The sequence below is a fragment of the Xenia sp. Carnegie-2017 genome, unplaced genomic scaffold, assembly GCF_021976095.1.
Source record: "Xenia sp. Carnegie-2017 unplaced genomic scaffold, XeniaSp_v1 HiC_scaffold_13, whole genome shotgun sequence".
In the NCBI taxonomy this organism is placed as follows: domain Eukaryota; kingdom Metazoa; phylum Cnidaria; class Anthozoa; order Malacalcyonacea; family Xeniidae; genus Xenia; species Xenia sp. Carnegie-2017.
Window position 1 is genome coordinate 9394972 of NW_025813436.1, and position 14856 is coordinate 9409827.

At 33.8% G+C, this 14856-nt stretch overlaps 2 protein-coding genes across 5 annotated transcripts in view; one reads left to right on the plus strand and one right to left on the minus strand.

Moving 5' to 3' along the window:
* Positions 1–14855, plus strand: part of LOC124452992 — a 16992-nt gene extending 2137 nt beyond the window's left edge. The window contains exons 3-19 of one of the 3 annotated variants that reach the window (XM_047003667.1): positions 3–376; positions 489–762; positions 863–1228; positions 1379–1759; positions 1825–1950; positions 2024–3988; positions 4119–4241; positions 4863–4985; positions 5058–5180; positions 5259–5315; positions 5398–5653; positions 5802–5953; positions 6098–6220; positions 6289–6414; positions 6600–6769; positions 12675–12753; positions 14773–14855. In XM_047003667.1, coding sequence (XP_046859623.1) covers positions 3–376; positions 489–762; positions 863–1228; positions 1379–1759; positions 1825–1950; positions 2024–3988; positions 4119–4241; positions 4863–4985; positions 5058–5180; positions 5259–5315; positions 5398–5653; positions 5802–5953; positions 6098–6220; positions 6289–6414; positions 6600–6769; positions 12675–12753; positions 14773–14849 — 4895 coding nt within the window. In that variant the 3' untranslated portion in view covers positions 14850–14855. Of the gene's footprint in view, positions 1–2; positions 377–488; positions 763–862; positions 1229–1378; positions 1760–1824; positions 1951–2023; positions 3989–4118; positions 4242–4862; positions 4986–5057; positions 5181–5258; positions 5316–5397; positions 5654–5801; positions 5954–6097; positions 6221–6288; positions 6415–6599; positions 6770–6989; positions 7133–12674; positions 12754–14772 lie in introns of those variants that run through there. The other 2 variants (XM_047003675.1, XM_047003682.1) reach the window with 2 other exon arrangements.
* LOC124453059 lies at positions 7144–12689 on the minus strand. 2 transcript variants are annotated; one of them, XM_047003773.1, is made up of 14 exons: positions 12468–12689; positions 11769–12062; positions 11566–11693; positions 11090–11339; positions 10700–11020; positions 10314–10631; positions 10001–10222; positions 9731–9921; positions 9363–9651; positions 8975–9286; positions 8528–8848; positions 8367–8457; positions 8219–8301; positions 7144–7475 (listed from the first exon to the last, which is right to left on the minus strand). In XM_047003773.1, exons 1-14 carry the CDS (start codon positions 12508–12510, stop codon positions 7432–7434), a joined length of 2907 nt encoding a protein of 968 aa, XP_046859729.1. In that variant the 5' UTR covers positions 12511–12689; the 3' UTR covers positions 7144–7431. The 2 variants fall into 2 exon arrangements, with proteins under 2 accessions (XP_046859729.1, XP_046859722.1); XM_047003766.1 differs by having other exon boundaries at positions 8216–8301.
* Position 14856: the final 1 nt, after the last annotated feature.

Here is a 14856-nt window from a genome sequence, read left to right on the forward strand (position 1 = left end):
AGCGACCATTTCACATCTCTTGGTGCATTTAAATTTTGAGAACTCTTATGGTTTAAAAATAATGGACAGTTCTGGCATGGATCATAACGCTAAAATGTTTGGTTCCGTTCTCATTGTTCCCGGAAAAGGACAGTGCAAATCATTTGGCACTTTCCAGGGGGGAAAAATCTTTTTCAATGCAAAGGATTTTTTGGTAAAGCCAAGCAAAGCTATCACAGTTGCTGTCTGGGTAAAACTGAAGGACATTTTTCAGAGTGTTTCTATATTCAGTGTACAACGTGGTCTCTCAGGAGAAGGGGGAAAACTTGACCTCCGTATTTTTGATGGCAATGCTCGCTGGACGCATGTAGATGAAAATCGAAAATTAATTTTTAACGTGAGTGACGTCGTCGTGATTTGCTCTTCAAATTATTAAAAAGCGTTCTCTTAATTCATAAAGGTGAAGTAGGAGAATGTGTTAAGATAAAAATATCTTTGTTTCTATTTAGATTAATACAAACGTTCCCAGTATAGCCAATAATAAGTGGAACCATATTGTTGGTACATATGATTCTGAAATCCACTTGGCAACGGTCGTTTTAAATGGTCAGCTGTTTAAAGAAAATGAAGCTAGTGGGTTGCTGTCTCAACAATGGCTAGGTGATATTGGGATAGGTTTATCGGAGAGTTTATATGGTGATGTTGATGAGTTTTATCTTTATGATCGGGCATTGACGACACCTGAAATCAATACATTGCGTCATAAATGTCCATCTCTAATTGGTTAGTAAATAGTAGTTTTGATTTATTTTATATATTTTTTGAGTTTTGCATTTGATTCTTTAAAACGTTTGTAACAGATCATTTTTTTGTAATTTTTTAGCATTGTTGGAGGACGAACCATCCAAGATTTCTGCCATTCGAACCTCTGAAAACAAAACAAAAATTTTACCATTTACTAACCATACTAAAGATTCCTCTGTATGTTCTCAGGGAACCTATCACGTAAACAGCACATTGCGTGGTGGTCGTGATGCTGGGAAGTTTGAACATGAAAAAGGAGTGAGAGATGTAGTTGAATGCTTCACAAGATGCTGTGCTATTGATAGTTGTGATTTGGCTTTTATGGACACAAATGGATTATGTTATAGAGTAAAATGCAAAAATGACGAAGGGTGCAAGCCTACTCCTGCTACTGAAGGCCCGTCTAGTGTATTTTTTGTTTTAAGAAAAATGGTGTCATTTAAAGGTAAACTAAGTATACAAGAAAGTTTTATACGCCTAATCGTATACACACTTACATGTCATGACAGTGCCACACATTAATTTGTCATGATTATGAAAATCGAGTGTCCGATAGTAACTGACTTTTTTAAAAATGTCCTCTTATATTGCTCAGGACATCATTTTGAAAAGATTGATCGACATTCCTCGCCATTTCTGAGAAAGATTGACAATTTAAGTCCTGAAACTGGGATACGATTTTCAGAAACATCATTGTTAAAGCCAGCCACGGGGAAGTGCAAGGGGAACGGAATGCTGTACAACGTTGATATTAAAGGAGGATTGAGTGCTAACAGTTTCCAAAAATATCCAAATATCTCGTCAATGGAGGCGTGTTTAGGATTTTGCTGCAAGTTAAGTGACTGTGATATTGCAATGATAAGAAATGGGGATTGCTTTTCAATTTTCTGTTCTACTCATGAGATGTGCCGTATTGTTGATGGAGGTAGTTTACTTTCGCTGGTTTCAAGACCACCATCAAGAAGATTGGAGTCAAGTAAGTTAAATGAAAGTTTTTCAATTTATTTGATTTATTTAATTAAGTTTCTTTATTTTTTGTAGATGAAATGAGTAAGAACAAAAGTACAGCAAAAAATACCTTGCTTATTTACTATGGTTTTAACGTTGTCAAAGGAAGCAGTGTTGTGGACGGTTCTGGTAAAAATAACAATGGAACATTAGAAAACGGTAATAATTTGTAACATTATTGGTCATCAATGCAGTGCATATATAATGTTTAAAATCTTCACATTGTGTTTAGGCGCAAAGATTATACGGTTTAGTCGTCATGGTCCTGGATTAGATCTAACGACAGGGGATCTTGTTGTGAATGGTTTATCTTTTAAAGTAGAACCGTATGAAGGCCTCTCTATTGCTGCTTGGATTAAACTGTCGAATATTGATGGAGATCATGTGATATTTAGCAGCGTAGATCGTCAATCACGTTTAAGTCAATCATCTTGCTTGTTGAAAGTAAATAATGGTCGTCTTTTCTGGTCTTGTCTTGATAAAACTAGACATGCCATATTCACGGTCGTCTCTCCTTTGGTAATTGGTCCAAATACCTGGAATCACGTCGTTGTTTGCTATGACACGCAATTAAAGAAGGCAAAGGTGTTAGTAAATGGCCGTGTGAAAGCTGTAGGACGTGGGAAAGGGGAATTCTCTAAGAAGATGGATGATGTGATATATTTTGGATCAACAGCTTATACAAACGACCTTAACGGTTATCTAGACGAGATATATATCTTCAAAAGGTCTTTAAAAAATGTGGAAGTTAGACAATATTTGATTAACATAGACACTAGAGGTTATCACTTGAATAATATCTCCAGAAGCCATTCAGCAAGATATGAAAAAGACTTTCCATTTTCGAAAGCTAAGTATCGTTTGAAGAGTGGATCAATAATTACGAAAATATATGATCGTCCATCAGTAGAAAACATTTCGTCTTTGGAGTTACCAAAGACTTTAAACTATTTAGTTTATGAAAAACTGAAAAGTGCCACTGCAAAAACTGCTTCACACAATAACCAAACAAATAACTTGCCTCGTGAATGGAAATCTGCACCATCGCCAAGCCATGAATTTTCCTGTGCTGTAAATGGAAATGTTTATAACAAATATACTTTCAGGGGTGGCTTGAAGGCAGGCAAATTCACAAAGATTGCTGACAATAGCAACATGAATGATTGTATCTATCACTGCTGTCAAAAAGATTATTGTGATGCTGCTATCATGAAAGGAGTCACCTGTTTTGCATTAAAATGTCAGACTAGAAAACTCTGTGAAGTACGACCGGCAAACCTTTTAAAATTTGATCTAAAGATTGTTTTCGTTAAAAGAACTCAAAAGAAAAATACTAGTCAATCAGAGAAAACATTGTCATCTCTTGGCAAGTGCTATCCTGGTATTCGAATATCCAATGTTACGATCAATGCAGGTCTTGGAGCAGGAAAAATCGTTCAGTTTAAAAATGTCACTGAAATTGATCAATGCGTTTTACGATGCTGCTCTCTTCCTTCATGTAATACAGCTTTTCTCGTTCAAAAATCGTGTTATGCGATATCATGCATCATAAAAAACTTCTGTAAATTACGTGCTCCACCAAGTAATGATTTTATTTCGGAGGTTGCTTATGTAAACCGTAGTGGCTTAATATTGTTTCGTGGTCCTCAAGATGCTTTAATGTCCCCATTAACGCTTGTTTCTTCTGAAAAAAACTCCTTACATAAATTGGGTGAAGAAAAAAATACAATTGTCTCTGTAAAACCTCAAATACATGGGAGCAACAAAACTTATAAAAATACGTCAAACGTTGCTTCTCAATTAGTCCCAAAAACTCCAGCAAAACATCACAGAAAAAGGATGCATTTGAACAATTTGATGTACGCATTGAAACTGCTTCAAAGAAAGAAAAAAATAAAGGAATTGATGACAAAGTTACATCATGATTTAGGAACGGCAGCGAAACATATAATAGATGAAGAAAAAAGGAAAAGCCAACAGGGAGAAAAAGTGCACGTAGCAAATAAATTACATTTAAAGCATCGTTTGCAATATCATCACGGAATACATAGATCAAACATGAAACAACATAAAACTCATAATCTGAAGAAACATCGCAATCGTATTAATAAGAAAAAAATTCACATGAAAGTATCTGACGTCACATCTGTTGTTAAGAATATTTCTTTTCATAATGCATCGTTGGAACAGAAAAGAGGTATTTTTAAAACAAATGATATTAAAATATTTCGAGGCAAAACTTAATCTCAATTTACTTTAAAACTCAATATTAAAGTTTACTTTTTATCACTTGCTCCTTTGTTTTACACTTAAATTTATCTTTATAGAACATCTCTACTGTCACTTAAAATTTGGTTGCCAGCATGGATGCCATTACCTTGATACAATTGGTTACCAATGTTTGTGTCCTCCTGATATGGTCCTTGCTTTTGATGGTAAACACTGTTTAAGTAAGTTATTTCAAAATATATTATCACTATTAATCCTGCTATTCCATAAATATATACTTACCGTATAAAAGATTTTTCTTTGGACATGTCCATCATAATATTGTCGAAAAATTGGCACGCAGCATGGCACAAAATGAAGAGATTGATGAACATAGTTCAAACAACATAAAACAATTAATAACGTAAACACCCAACTATTAAATATTTTGCAGATTCAAAAATATGCTTTGTAATGTCTGTTATCAACCAGTAACTGAGTATAACTTGATGGTTGGAAAATCAAATTTTTTGTGTTGCACGTCTTAATATGTTTCTGGCATAATATTGTTGTTTAGCGCGTGTACAAGCTATCCTTGCGAGTCAGAGATGTTTAAAATATGGTGCAACGTCACTTAAAGCGGCTACGCATAGCATATTTTGATGATTTGATCAAACGTCAATTGACTTGTGGATATACTTCGTATACAAAGATAGAATTTCAAAAGTTTGTTGAGTGTTATAGTTTGCTATAGGGGAGAGATTAAGGGTTAAGGATTATGTTTGAAAAATCGTCAATTGGCACATCCCCGTCGATATTTTTATGGAAATTATATTTGAAAGAAATATGATGATTTGTTTTAGAGAACAAAAAGTGCATTTTTGGATGGCATCATTGTCAACAAGAATGTGTTCAATTAAATAAAGGTTTCAAATGTGAATGTACATCAGGTTTCACACTCAACAAAGATGATCGCCATTGTGATGGTATGTCCATGTTTTTTTCACCATCAACAATATGTACGAAAAAGAAATCATAATTTTCACGTTGATTGTTAGATATTGACGAATGTCTTCTTGGAATTTCAAAATGTTCTCAACAATGTGTAAATTTACCTGGAAGCTATGTTTGCACCTGCAGAAAAGGATTTGCACTAAAGCTTGACAACAAAACTTGTGAAAGTAAGTATTTTATCATAAAAATTTTTGTGCTATGTAAATCTACCTTTTTTATTCATTACCCATATTACATTTCTGTAGATAATGTTCTCCAAATAAAGAGAAAGACAAGTTACTTAAAGAGAGATATACTTACAGGTTGTTATTACATAAAATTTTTTCCTATAATTGGTTGACGTCACTTATGCTGTAAAGTGTTAACATGTTTGTCATATTTCAGCTCCAGTAGAAGTTGCAGTACAGTTTTTAAAAATGAAAGTTTATCAAGGACAAAGAGCAATCCTTAACTGTCGAGCTCGAGCTTCACCGGCACCATTGATAAAATGGGCGAATGGAGGCGATGGTGCTCTTCCTCTCGCTCGGGATGATCGATACAAGATCACTCGTAGTAATTCTTTATTGATCGAGCATACAAACATGAGTGACAGCGGAACATATCATTGCATTGCCTCGAATGATTTAGAGACAAAGTCAAGGTTAGGGAGTGCCAACAATTTTGTTGGGGATTTTTTATTTTGTTTTTTGTTCTGTTTTATTAAAACACACGACTAATGTTGCCTCTCACTAAGACATCTAATTGACGTGAATTTAAGAATAACGTTCAATGATATTCTAATGTGTTAGATCGGTAAAACTGGACATCATTGATGTTGATGAATGTCAGATGAAAACAAGAAATATTCTGTGTGAACAGAAATGCTTAAACACACAAGGAAGTTACCGATGTTTATGTTACGAGGGATATAAACTTGGAAATGATTTACATACGTGTCATGGTAAGAGACGACGACATGTATTTGGTGAACACATTTATTAAATATTTTTACTCTATAACTTCACTTTTTTAAAAAAGTATTCTAGCAATTTGTACAAAATTTCCTGAAAATGTTCTTAATTATTGTTAAAACACAATTCTCTAGATATTAATGAATGTGAAGACTCTAGTTCAACATGTTCTCATACCTGCAATAATACAAATGGTAGTTACATTTGTTCATGTCCGTTTGGTTACGAGCTATACAATAATGGCCATAATTGCTCAGGTAATCAACGTTAAAACCTGAACAATTTCTAATTCTTTTCCTTATATGCATGCCTCTTCTCCCCATAGATATTGATGAATGTTCCGTATTTGCTTTGAACAATTGTTCCCAACTTTGCGAAAATACTCCAGGAGGGTATGAATGTTCTTGTACTGAAGGATACGCCTTATCAAATGATAATACCTCCTGTCTTTGTAAGTAATCATTCATTATTTCAGTTTAGTGAGATTCTTCTCTCAACTAATGATTTTAAATCTCTATAGTCTGAATTCATATACTATCTTCTAGCTTATAGAAACTATTTAAAGGTAATTGTTATCCATCTATGTCAGCATTGACACATGAAAATTTTAATGTTCTTGGTGTGTTTCCTTTTAAGTGGAACAGTCATTGACATTGATCGGTTATCCTTTAACAAAAGCTGTTGGTATTGTCGTTATCGTTGTGACTACAGGTCTAATGTTAATTGTCTCTGTGACGATTCTACTTGGTGGATATTTCAGAAACATGCCTCGATATAGATCAAGGAAATCTTTAAAAGCAACAACTGTAAGTGTCCTTTAAAGTTTCATTTTTAATTCAGGCATTTCCTCAAAAATAGTCAGAACAATGAAAAGAGAGAGATTTTACATTACTTTCTGTGCTTTGCCAAGGCATGGTTTCAATAGCAACCATTCTTGCGATTTTAACACAAGCCCATTATATGGTTTCGTTTTGTTTCTCCATAAAAGTCAATAGTTAAAGTATTAAAATATTATTTATTTGTCAGGAAGTGCGTAAGATGCCTCTATTCTCGTGGTTAGAATAAACGTCAAAGCATCTAGTTAGGTTTTTGTAAAACTGAAATGGTTAGTCATTTTTTCAAATAACGTAGAATTGTAAATTATTAATCAGTAATTTATAGATGATTATTAAAAATAAAGTTAAAATTTGTTTTAAAAATTTAATATCTAAAATGAATTTTAAGCTTATTTCATTTCAAGTCAATTTCTAGTGACTAAAAATAATCTTAAAATTAATTTATCTGTAAAACAAATAAAATGAAGAAAACTAATCTTTTATCTTCTATTTGATTTTTTTATTGACATAATGCATTGACAGTCTATGATCAATAACTTCCCCAGCTGTCTTTTTATGACAACAAATTATCGGTTATTATAAAAGTCTTTGTCAAACTGCAGTGTGATGACCGATGCATTTACTGTACTTTATCAACGATATAGTCTTGGGACTGGATTCTTATACCTTTTGTAATCTAAAGAGAGAAAAATCAAAGCAAAATTATATATTATATATTATATAATTATATAATTTAAAAATAAAAGTTTCTCCAGATTTTACAAAGAATTTTATTGAGCTTTCGACTCGTTGCTTCGAGCTTTCATCAGAATGAGGAAGTTATCTATTTACAGTTGCTTTTAGCTTGTAGACGCTTAGAGCGTCTAATTGGATTAGCGGGTGGATTAATGTGATTGGATGGGGTGAAATTCGTTGCCATGGGTTTTGGTGTATTGTGGATGTGATTGGTGTTAATGTTATTAGAGTGTATTGTTGTAGTTTTGGTGTTGTTTGTAGTTCTTTTATCTTTTTTCTTAAGTTATGAATATATGATGGGTATGTCGATATGTCTGTTTATTGTGTCGTTGTCTTTACTGTACCAAAAGCGTCTACAAGCTAAAAGCAACTGTAAATAGATAACTTCCTCATTCTGATGAAGGCTCGAAGCAACGAGTCGAAAGCTCAATGAAATTCTTTATAAAATCCGGAGAAACTTTTATTTTTAAACAATATAGTGCCTGGATTACCAATCTTTAAACATAATTATATAATTATATGTTTAAGTTTAAAGATTGGTAATCCAGGCATATTTAATGTACAAAAATAAAAGTTTCTCCGGATTGTATAAAATGATTTTATTGAGCTTTCGACTCGGTGTTTATGTATTGCTCAATTTATTGTTAGAATATAATGTGTTAGGTAGGATATTATTTATACTACGTTTCGGAATCATTTCTTCTTCTTCTTCTTCTTCTTCCTCACTTACATCGTCAATCAATCGTCGGCTTTGACGGAGACGGTTTCTGGTGGAGATCAAAATAACGATAGTTATTCTCTCTGAAATAAATTGCAAGAAAACATAGCTTACCTCTTGATGCAGATACAGGAAGCCCAAATGATCCCACTTAAACCTGATGCACAGACCAGTGATCCAACGATTACATACACTATTACCCAATCTGTCAAGAAAATAAATATATTTATAAATTTTTATTGACTGAAAATACATTTAATCTACATATTGTTTACCTTGCTCTTTTTCTGCTTTGTTAACAGTTCTTTGCATGTAAGCAATCAAAGTATTTTCATCTTTTTCGGCAGATTTCTCAAAGGACCGACATTGCAAACCATCTTGACACTCTACTGTATAACATGTCTCATCTTCCATGTAGACAACATCACAACTATCTTTACGACAACAATGCTCAATACATGATTGAAGGTTTTTTACTTTTCCAATCTCTGTTAACTTTGCTCCACTCAATTTACTGCTACGTGTTATTTTTCTTGGTTGACAATGCTCATCTTTTTTTGGCATTGGATTATCTTCTTCCGTGTTTACTTCAGCTTCTATTAAAGCGTTGAGAGAATTTTCAAATTTTTCTTCTTTGAACAACAGGAATAACCGGCTCGTATTGCCTATCTCAAAATTTTTGTCCAGAAAGACTCAAATTTATCGTTATGTAAGATTGTTACCTTTTACAGCCGATTTTTGAACGGATGATGTAAATGCCATTAGTGGATAGTCTTCGTCGTTTGTTACGTTAGTTGTAGAACAGCCATTATTTGGGTTACATATCACAGAAAAACATTTTCCTCGCTCAAAGTAAGCTAGATCACACATCGATTCATCACAACATGTTGCCATACATTCTGCCATTGTCTTAACGTCTTCAGCTAGCTTAAATATTCCTGCTTTTTTGCCGTTCTTTAACTTAATATTATTTGATATCTTTTTGTATTTGCACTTCAAATTGTTTGGAATTTTGGAAATAGTTGGACGTTTAACTAAAGAAATTCAAATTGACAGCATCGATACAGATGAATAATTTTTTTATTAAAATAAAAACAGAAAAAAGATTACCTTCCTTTGAGGTGGCGTTTTCTACTGGCCGAACAATTGCAAGTTTAGGAACAAAATTGGATGGAGGAGCTGGTGATGTTTCACAAGATTTCTTGTCCTTACATGCTACCGTGTAGCACATTTTATCAAGCAATAATACTAAGTTACAATTCTTCTCTTTACAGCAAAATTTGACGCATTTATCCATAGTAGACGTCTGCCCTTGTTCTTTAAAGGTACCAGCATTTTTTCCACCCGATAAAGTTACGTCCTTCATTTGTTTTATAGCTTTACAACTGGAAATATTATCCTGCAGTCAAAGGAAAGAGAATATTTTTTACCTACTCTACACTCTATATTTTTCTTGCCTTTAGTCGCCAACAAAATACCTTATTTATCATTGAATTAGAAAATTTTGTCCCATTTTTCTCTGTTGGAGAGAGTTGCAGTTCACCATTGATCATTTTTAGAGCAATTGCTTGCCCTGCTTTGGCATCGTGCAGTTGGTTCTTTATAGCTGAATTACTCTTTGCAAGGTTTTTAGTTGTTGGTTGAGCACTCTTTAATGCAGATGCAAGATCTGAAAAACAAAATTGAGAAAAATATTCGAGAAGAAAGACACAAAAAAGAAAGAAAGCTTGTTAATTTATAGCATGCACCTGTAGTATCACCATTCATTAACAGTATACTGGTTTTCAAAGGAGATTCTGTGGTCGTCTGAGGTCGAGGTTTTATAAATTGTGATGTTAAAATATTGCGTGAATCTTCAAACTCAGCTGCTGTTTTAGAAATAGACGATTCCTGTTGTAATGTTCCAGAACTGAAGAGATCGTCTAGGTTTTTTGTAGTATTCTTTTCTGTATCGTTCATATCATTAAATACTACAGTAGAAATATGAAAGTTAGTAAAACACACATAAATGTTGCTAAATAGTTGTTATGATGAACGTGTGCAGATGAAATACTTTCATACCACCAATAATGTTATCTGATCCAATAAACCGTACGTATGAAATTCTAGGGTGATATTGTGTTGATACGGCAGGCTGGGTACGACATCCGGGCTCCGTCTTACATTCTACGGAAAAACAATTCTCCGCAATCATAAAGGCCACGTTGCATTTCGGGATTTCACAGCAGATACGACGACATTTTTGAATGTCTTCAACCTTGCCGTGATCTCTATATTTGCCAGCATTCAAACCCCCAGTTAATGTGACTTTATCAACCACGTGACCTTTTGGACATGTAACGTGAGATATATTTTTTAAATCATTTCCATGGTACTTTTCTAGAAAAGGAAGTCAGCTGATAACATATGAGAAAAATTCATCTATGCAAATTTCAGTTTTTTTTTACCTTCCATTGTTGTCTTTAAGGAAACTTTTTCTCTAGTTAGAACGTACGCTATCTGTGGGTTGAAGATGCTTGGTTGTGCAGGGATTGTAGTACATAAACTTTTATCATGGCACTTGATACTGAAGCAATTCTGACCAAGCATGAATGCAAGGTCACAGTTTTCTGTGCGACAACAAATATCGTAACAATCTTTTAGCTTTCCAACTTTTCCTACATCAGTGAAATCTCCAGCTTTAAGCCCGCCTTTTAGCGTTACTTTAGTCAGCGGTACCATGCGTGGACATTGGTATTGATCAGCTCTTTCAGGTCCATCAAAATGAACTGGATGCAAACAGACAGTAATTTATGACGTTAACATTATCTGGTTAAGAAACTTCACTTTTCTCTTACTTGTATGTTTTACTCCTTCGGTACTCCAGCGCGTCACATAAGATATCATTGGCTTATATATAGAAGGTTTAGCCTTATTTATTTGACAACCTTTTCCATCAGCACAACCGACCAGATAACATCTTCCGCCCAATAAAAAAGCAAGATCACAAGCTGAAAAGCTGCAACATTTCTTCTGACATTGGGACATTCCACTGACCAGTCCAATGTCTTTATATGTGCCTGCATTAATACCTCCACGTAAAGTCACCTTAGCACGTTTAGTGATAATGATATTAACAAATTAGTGCAATAAATTGCATCAAAGAATGTCTTTAGAAAGATATTATTGGACTTGTTTGTATTAATCTTATTACTGTAAGCGAATGTTTTATTTTGTGAGCATATTGATTAAAATTAAGATGATATAAAATTAAAAAAGTAGTACTGTTCACAAGTACTTTGAACACATTTATGTATTAAGTATATATACATACCTCATGATATACTTTGCCAGCCTTGCACTTTCCTGCCATTCCTGCCATTGCTGGATTTCCTCCTGTTGCAAGAGGACTCTTTTTTGCCAGGAGACCAGGGTTGGTTAAAACATCCAAGGTTGAGTTACCTAAAACATATTTTTAATCACTACTTTTAAACACTACATTGAAGGGGTGTTTTTTTGTTTTCATTTGGCACCAACCTGCCTTTTTCTTAATTTTCTTAACATGAGCAATCAGAACTTGAACATCAGAAGTATCCGTTGTCGTTGACTCACACTCATCATCACTAACACATTCAACAGCATAACAATTTTGCGCTGACATAAATGCAACATCACATGACATTTCTTTACAACATAACTGAATACATGATCTCATTTCTGTCACTTTCCCCAGCTTTTTAAAGGTGCCCGCACCAATACCACCTTTCAATGTGACATTTTCTTCAATTGGTGTTTTCAGACATTGTTGTAGATAATCAGCTAGCATTGGAACTGCAGTTAAATACCAAGATATTGCTAGGATGAAACTTAACGACAAAACTATCCTGGGTTCAAATCAAGAATTGTGAATTTTACCGCACGACAGATAAGAAGCTCTTTACAAGAAATGCAAATATACAAACTAAGTTCTCTGATGTGTTTATTTTAATGAGTCTCATAATCCTTACTCTTATCTTAGCGAACAAATCAAAATAAAAATAATTAAGATTCCACAGAATATAGCTCTTTTGTTATTGCAATTCAACTTGAATATTATCACAACAATCGTACGTTTAATTTAAACAAACAAACATGACAAGAGCAAGTTAACTTTAATAGATTCTTACTCTTGGAGAATGGAACTTAATATATCGGAGTTATTTAGAATTTAAATTACGATACTAAATTTTTACGTACCTGTGAAAACCAACAATAGAAATATATCTGTGTGACAAATCATATTATCATTTATTTTAGATTCGTCTTTCTCAAAATAGTACTTTCTTTCTTATCTTCATGGTGTTCAATTTAACTATTTTCGTTTGTCATTTAAATGAAATTGATATCAACATAAAGTAAAACTTTTAGCAAAGCTCCAACAATTTCCATCCTACTTTTTCATAGGAACAAAGAAATGGAGAGTTTAACAAAAGGAATAAAATTTCCACCAATCAGAGGGCAAGAATTGCGACAACACCAGAAGGTAAGATAAATTACTTTATTATTATATTAAGATGAATTTATTGCCTGTAGTAAAATCGCCGATTTTGAATGTAGTAGTCTCTATATGAACATCCGGTTTCGTATCCTGAATTTTTATTGTACCGTTTGTTCAAGTCAAATTTATCGTTCGAGCATTGATAATTCTTTAAGTACTTTTTTCATCATAACCGTCGGTGTCATCATCAATGTCTACGTCTTTTATATTGCTTACACTTGTTTGATGTTGAACATCGTACGGATCTGAATCAAACAAAACTGATTAATAATAAGCTATCAGGATGACATTTACAAATTGCTCCCTTTTTGTGCTGTAAACTCATGTTCTATGCTGATACTTGTACGATCAAACCTCTCACCTTTATAAAGATTTTCTCTCGTCACAAATGCCAAAGTTGGTTTTTTACCATGAATTGAAGGTGGAGCAGGTCTTGCACTACAGTAATCTTTATTTATACATCTCACTGTATAACATTTTTCTTCTAACATTAAAGCTACCTCACATCTTAGATCTTGACAGCATTTTTTTACGCATGGTTTAATACGTTTGATACCAGGATGTGGTGTCAAGTCTCCCGAAATCATTCCCGCGTAGAGGACAGTATTCTTTTGTACTTTCCCTTTCACGTGACATCTCATTTGTTTCTTTTTGTCTTTATTGGTCATTGGTACGCCATCTAAATGGAAAACGAGTAAAGACAGTAGAAAAATTTCATCCTTCCACATACCTGCAGACGCAAAACTTTGCACCTTTTCCAAACTTGATGTTGTACTTTCTTTTTACGATGTATTGGATCGATATATCTTTTGTCTTATTTCTCTTACTTTCGCCCACTCCTGCATTTATCACGCGACATTTCTTCTCGTCAGCACATCTTACCAAGAAACAAGATTGTCCAATCATGTAAGCAAGGTCACATAATGGTGATTCACAACATAAGCGGGTACAAATATGCATACGGCCAACTTTACCAACATCCGTAAAATCTCCTGCATTACTACCCCCGCTGATCTCAACATCATTATATACCTTACTTTGGGTACACTGGATATGATGTGGGGATTGACCCGAAGGAACTGTCACTGTAACAATGGAAAAATTTATCAATCACAATAAACGATGGAAGTCAAAGCGATCCTGGTGTAATTTTTGATTAAATCATTTTTACCCAATTTTTTATTTTTCCTGTAAAGCCAAGGAGCAACAAATGCCATCTTTTGTTCGAAGTTAAAATCTACTGAAGGTGAAGGCAAAGCTTGACATCTTTCCTCATTGTAGCATTTTACTAGGTAACATCTGTCTTTTAAAAGAAATGCAAGATCACATCTCTTTTGTGTCTGACAGCAATATCTGATACAGGTCTTTATGCTACGAACTTTTCCAATATCTGTGAACTTTCCTGCCAGGAGTCCCCCTCTTAGTTTCACATTGTACATGACTTCATTATGAGGACATTTTGCATCAAGGTCGAATTTTTCTGTATTGATTGGATCAAGTTTTTCTTAAAAGTTGTTAGAGCATTCTTATTGGATTGATTCAAGTCAAAATATCTTCAATTAGTGACATTCTTACTAACCTATGTCCATTTTTCTACCTTGGGAAACATGTGCAATTTGCATTCCCTCTTTAGCAGCTTTGCCCTCTACTGGTTCAGTTTCGCACATGGTAGAATTGTAGCAATGAACTCCATAACAACGGTTACTAACCACTATGGCAACATCACATTTCTTTGCCATGCAACAATTGTGTATACATTCTTGAATATTTTTGACGGTACCATAATTTCGGAATGAGCCAGCCATTGTGCCGCCTTTCAACATGGCTTTGTATTGAATATCTGCTTGACCGCAGTTATATTCCTCCAAGACAGTATGTCCTAAAATTCCCGTTATGCATCAATCATTAAATAAGTAAATAACATCATCAACTTATAATAAATGTACACAAACTTACTAAAGAAAGTTAATACTTAATGAAGCGAGAATCTATTTCAATTTTCAGTGTGTGTAATGAGTGAAACATACCAAGACATTGCAGCCATGTTGATAAGAAAAAGACAAAAAAATTATACTCGTTAATCATAAC

What these genes read in the sequence shown, in the direction of transcription:
- LOC124453059 (XM_047003766.1), bottom strand. Translation starts at nt 12,510, where the DNA reads ATGATTTGTCACACAGATATATTTCTATTGTTGGTTTTCACAG. An exon ending in TCTATTGTTGGTTTTCACAG is followed by an intron (nt 12,063 to 12,467) that starts GTACGTAAAAAT and finishes ATTTAACTGCAG; the next exon opens with TTCCAATGCTAGCTGATTAT. An exon ending in AATGAATGGTGATACTACAG is followed by an intron (nt 9,922 to 10,000) that starts GTGCATGCTATA and finishes TTTGTTTTTCAG; the next exon opens with ATCTTGCATCTGCATTAAAG.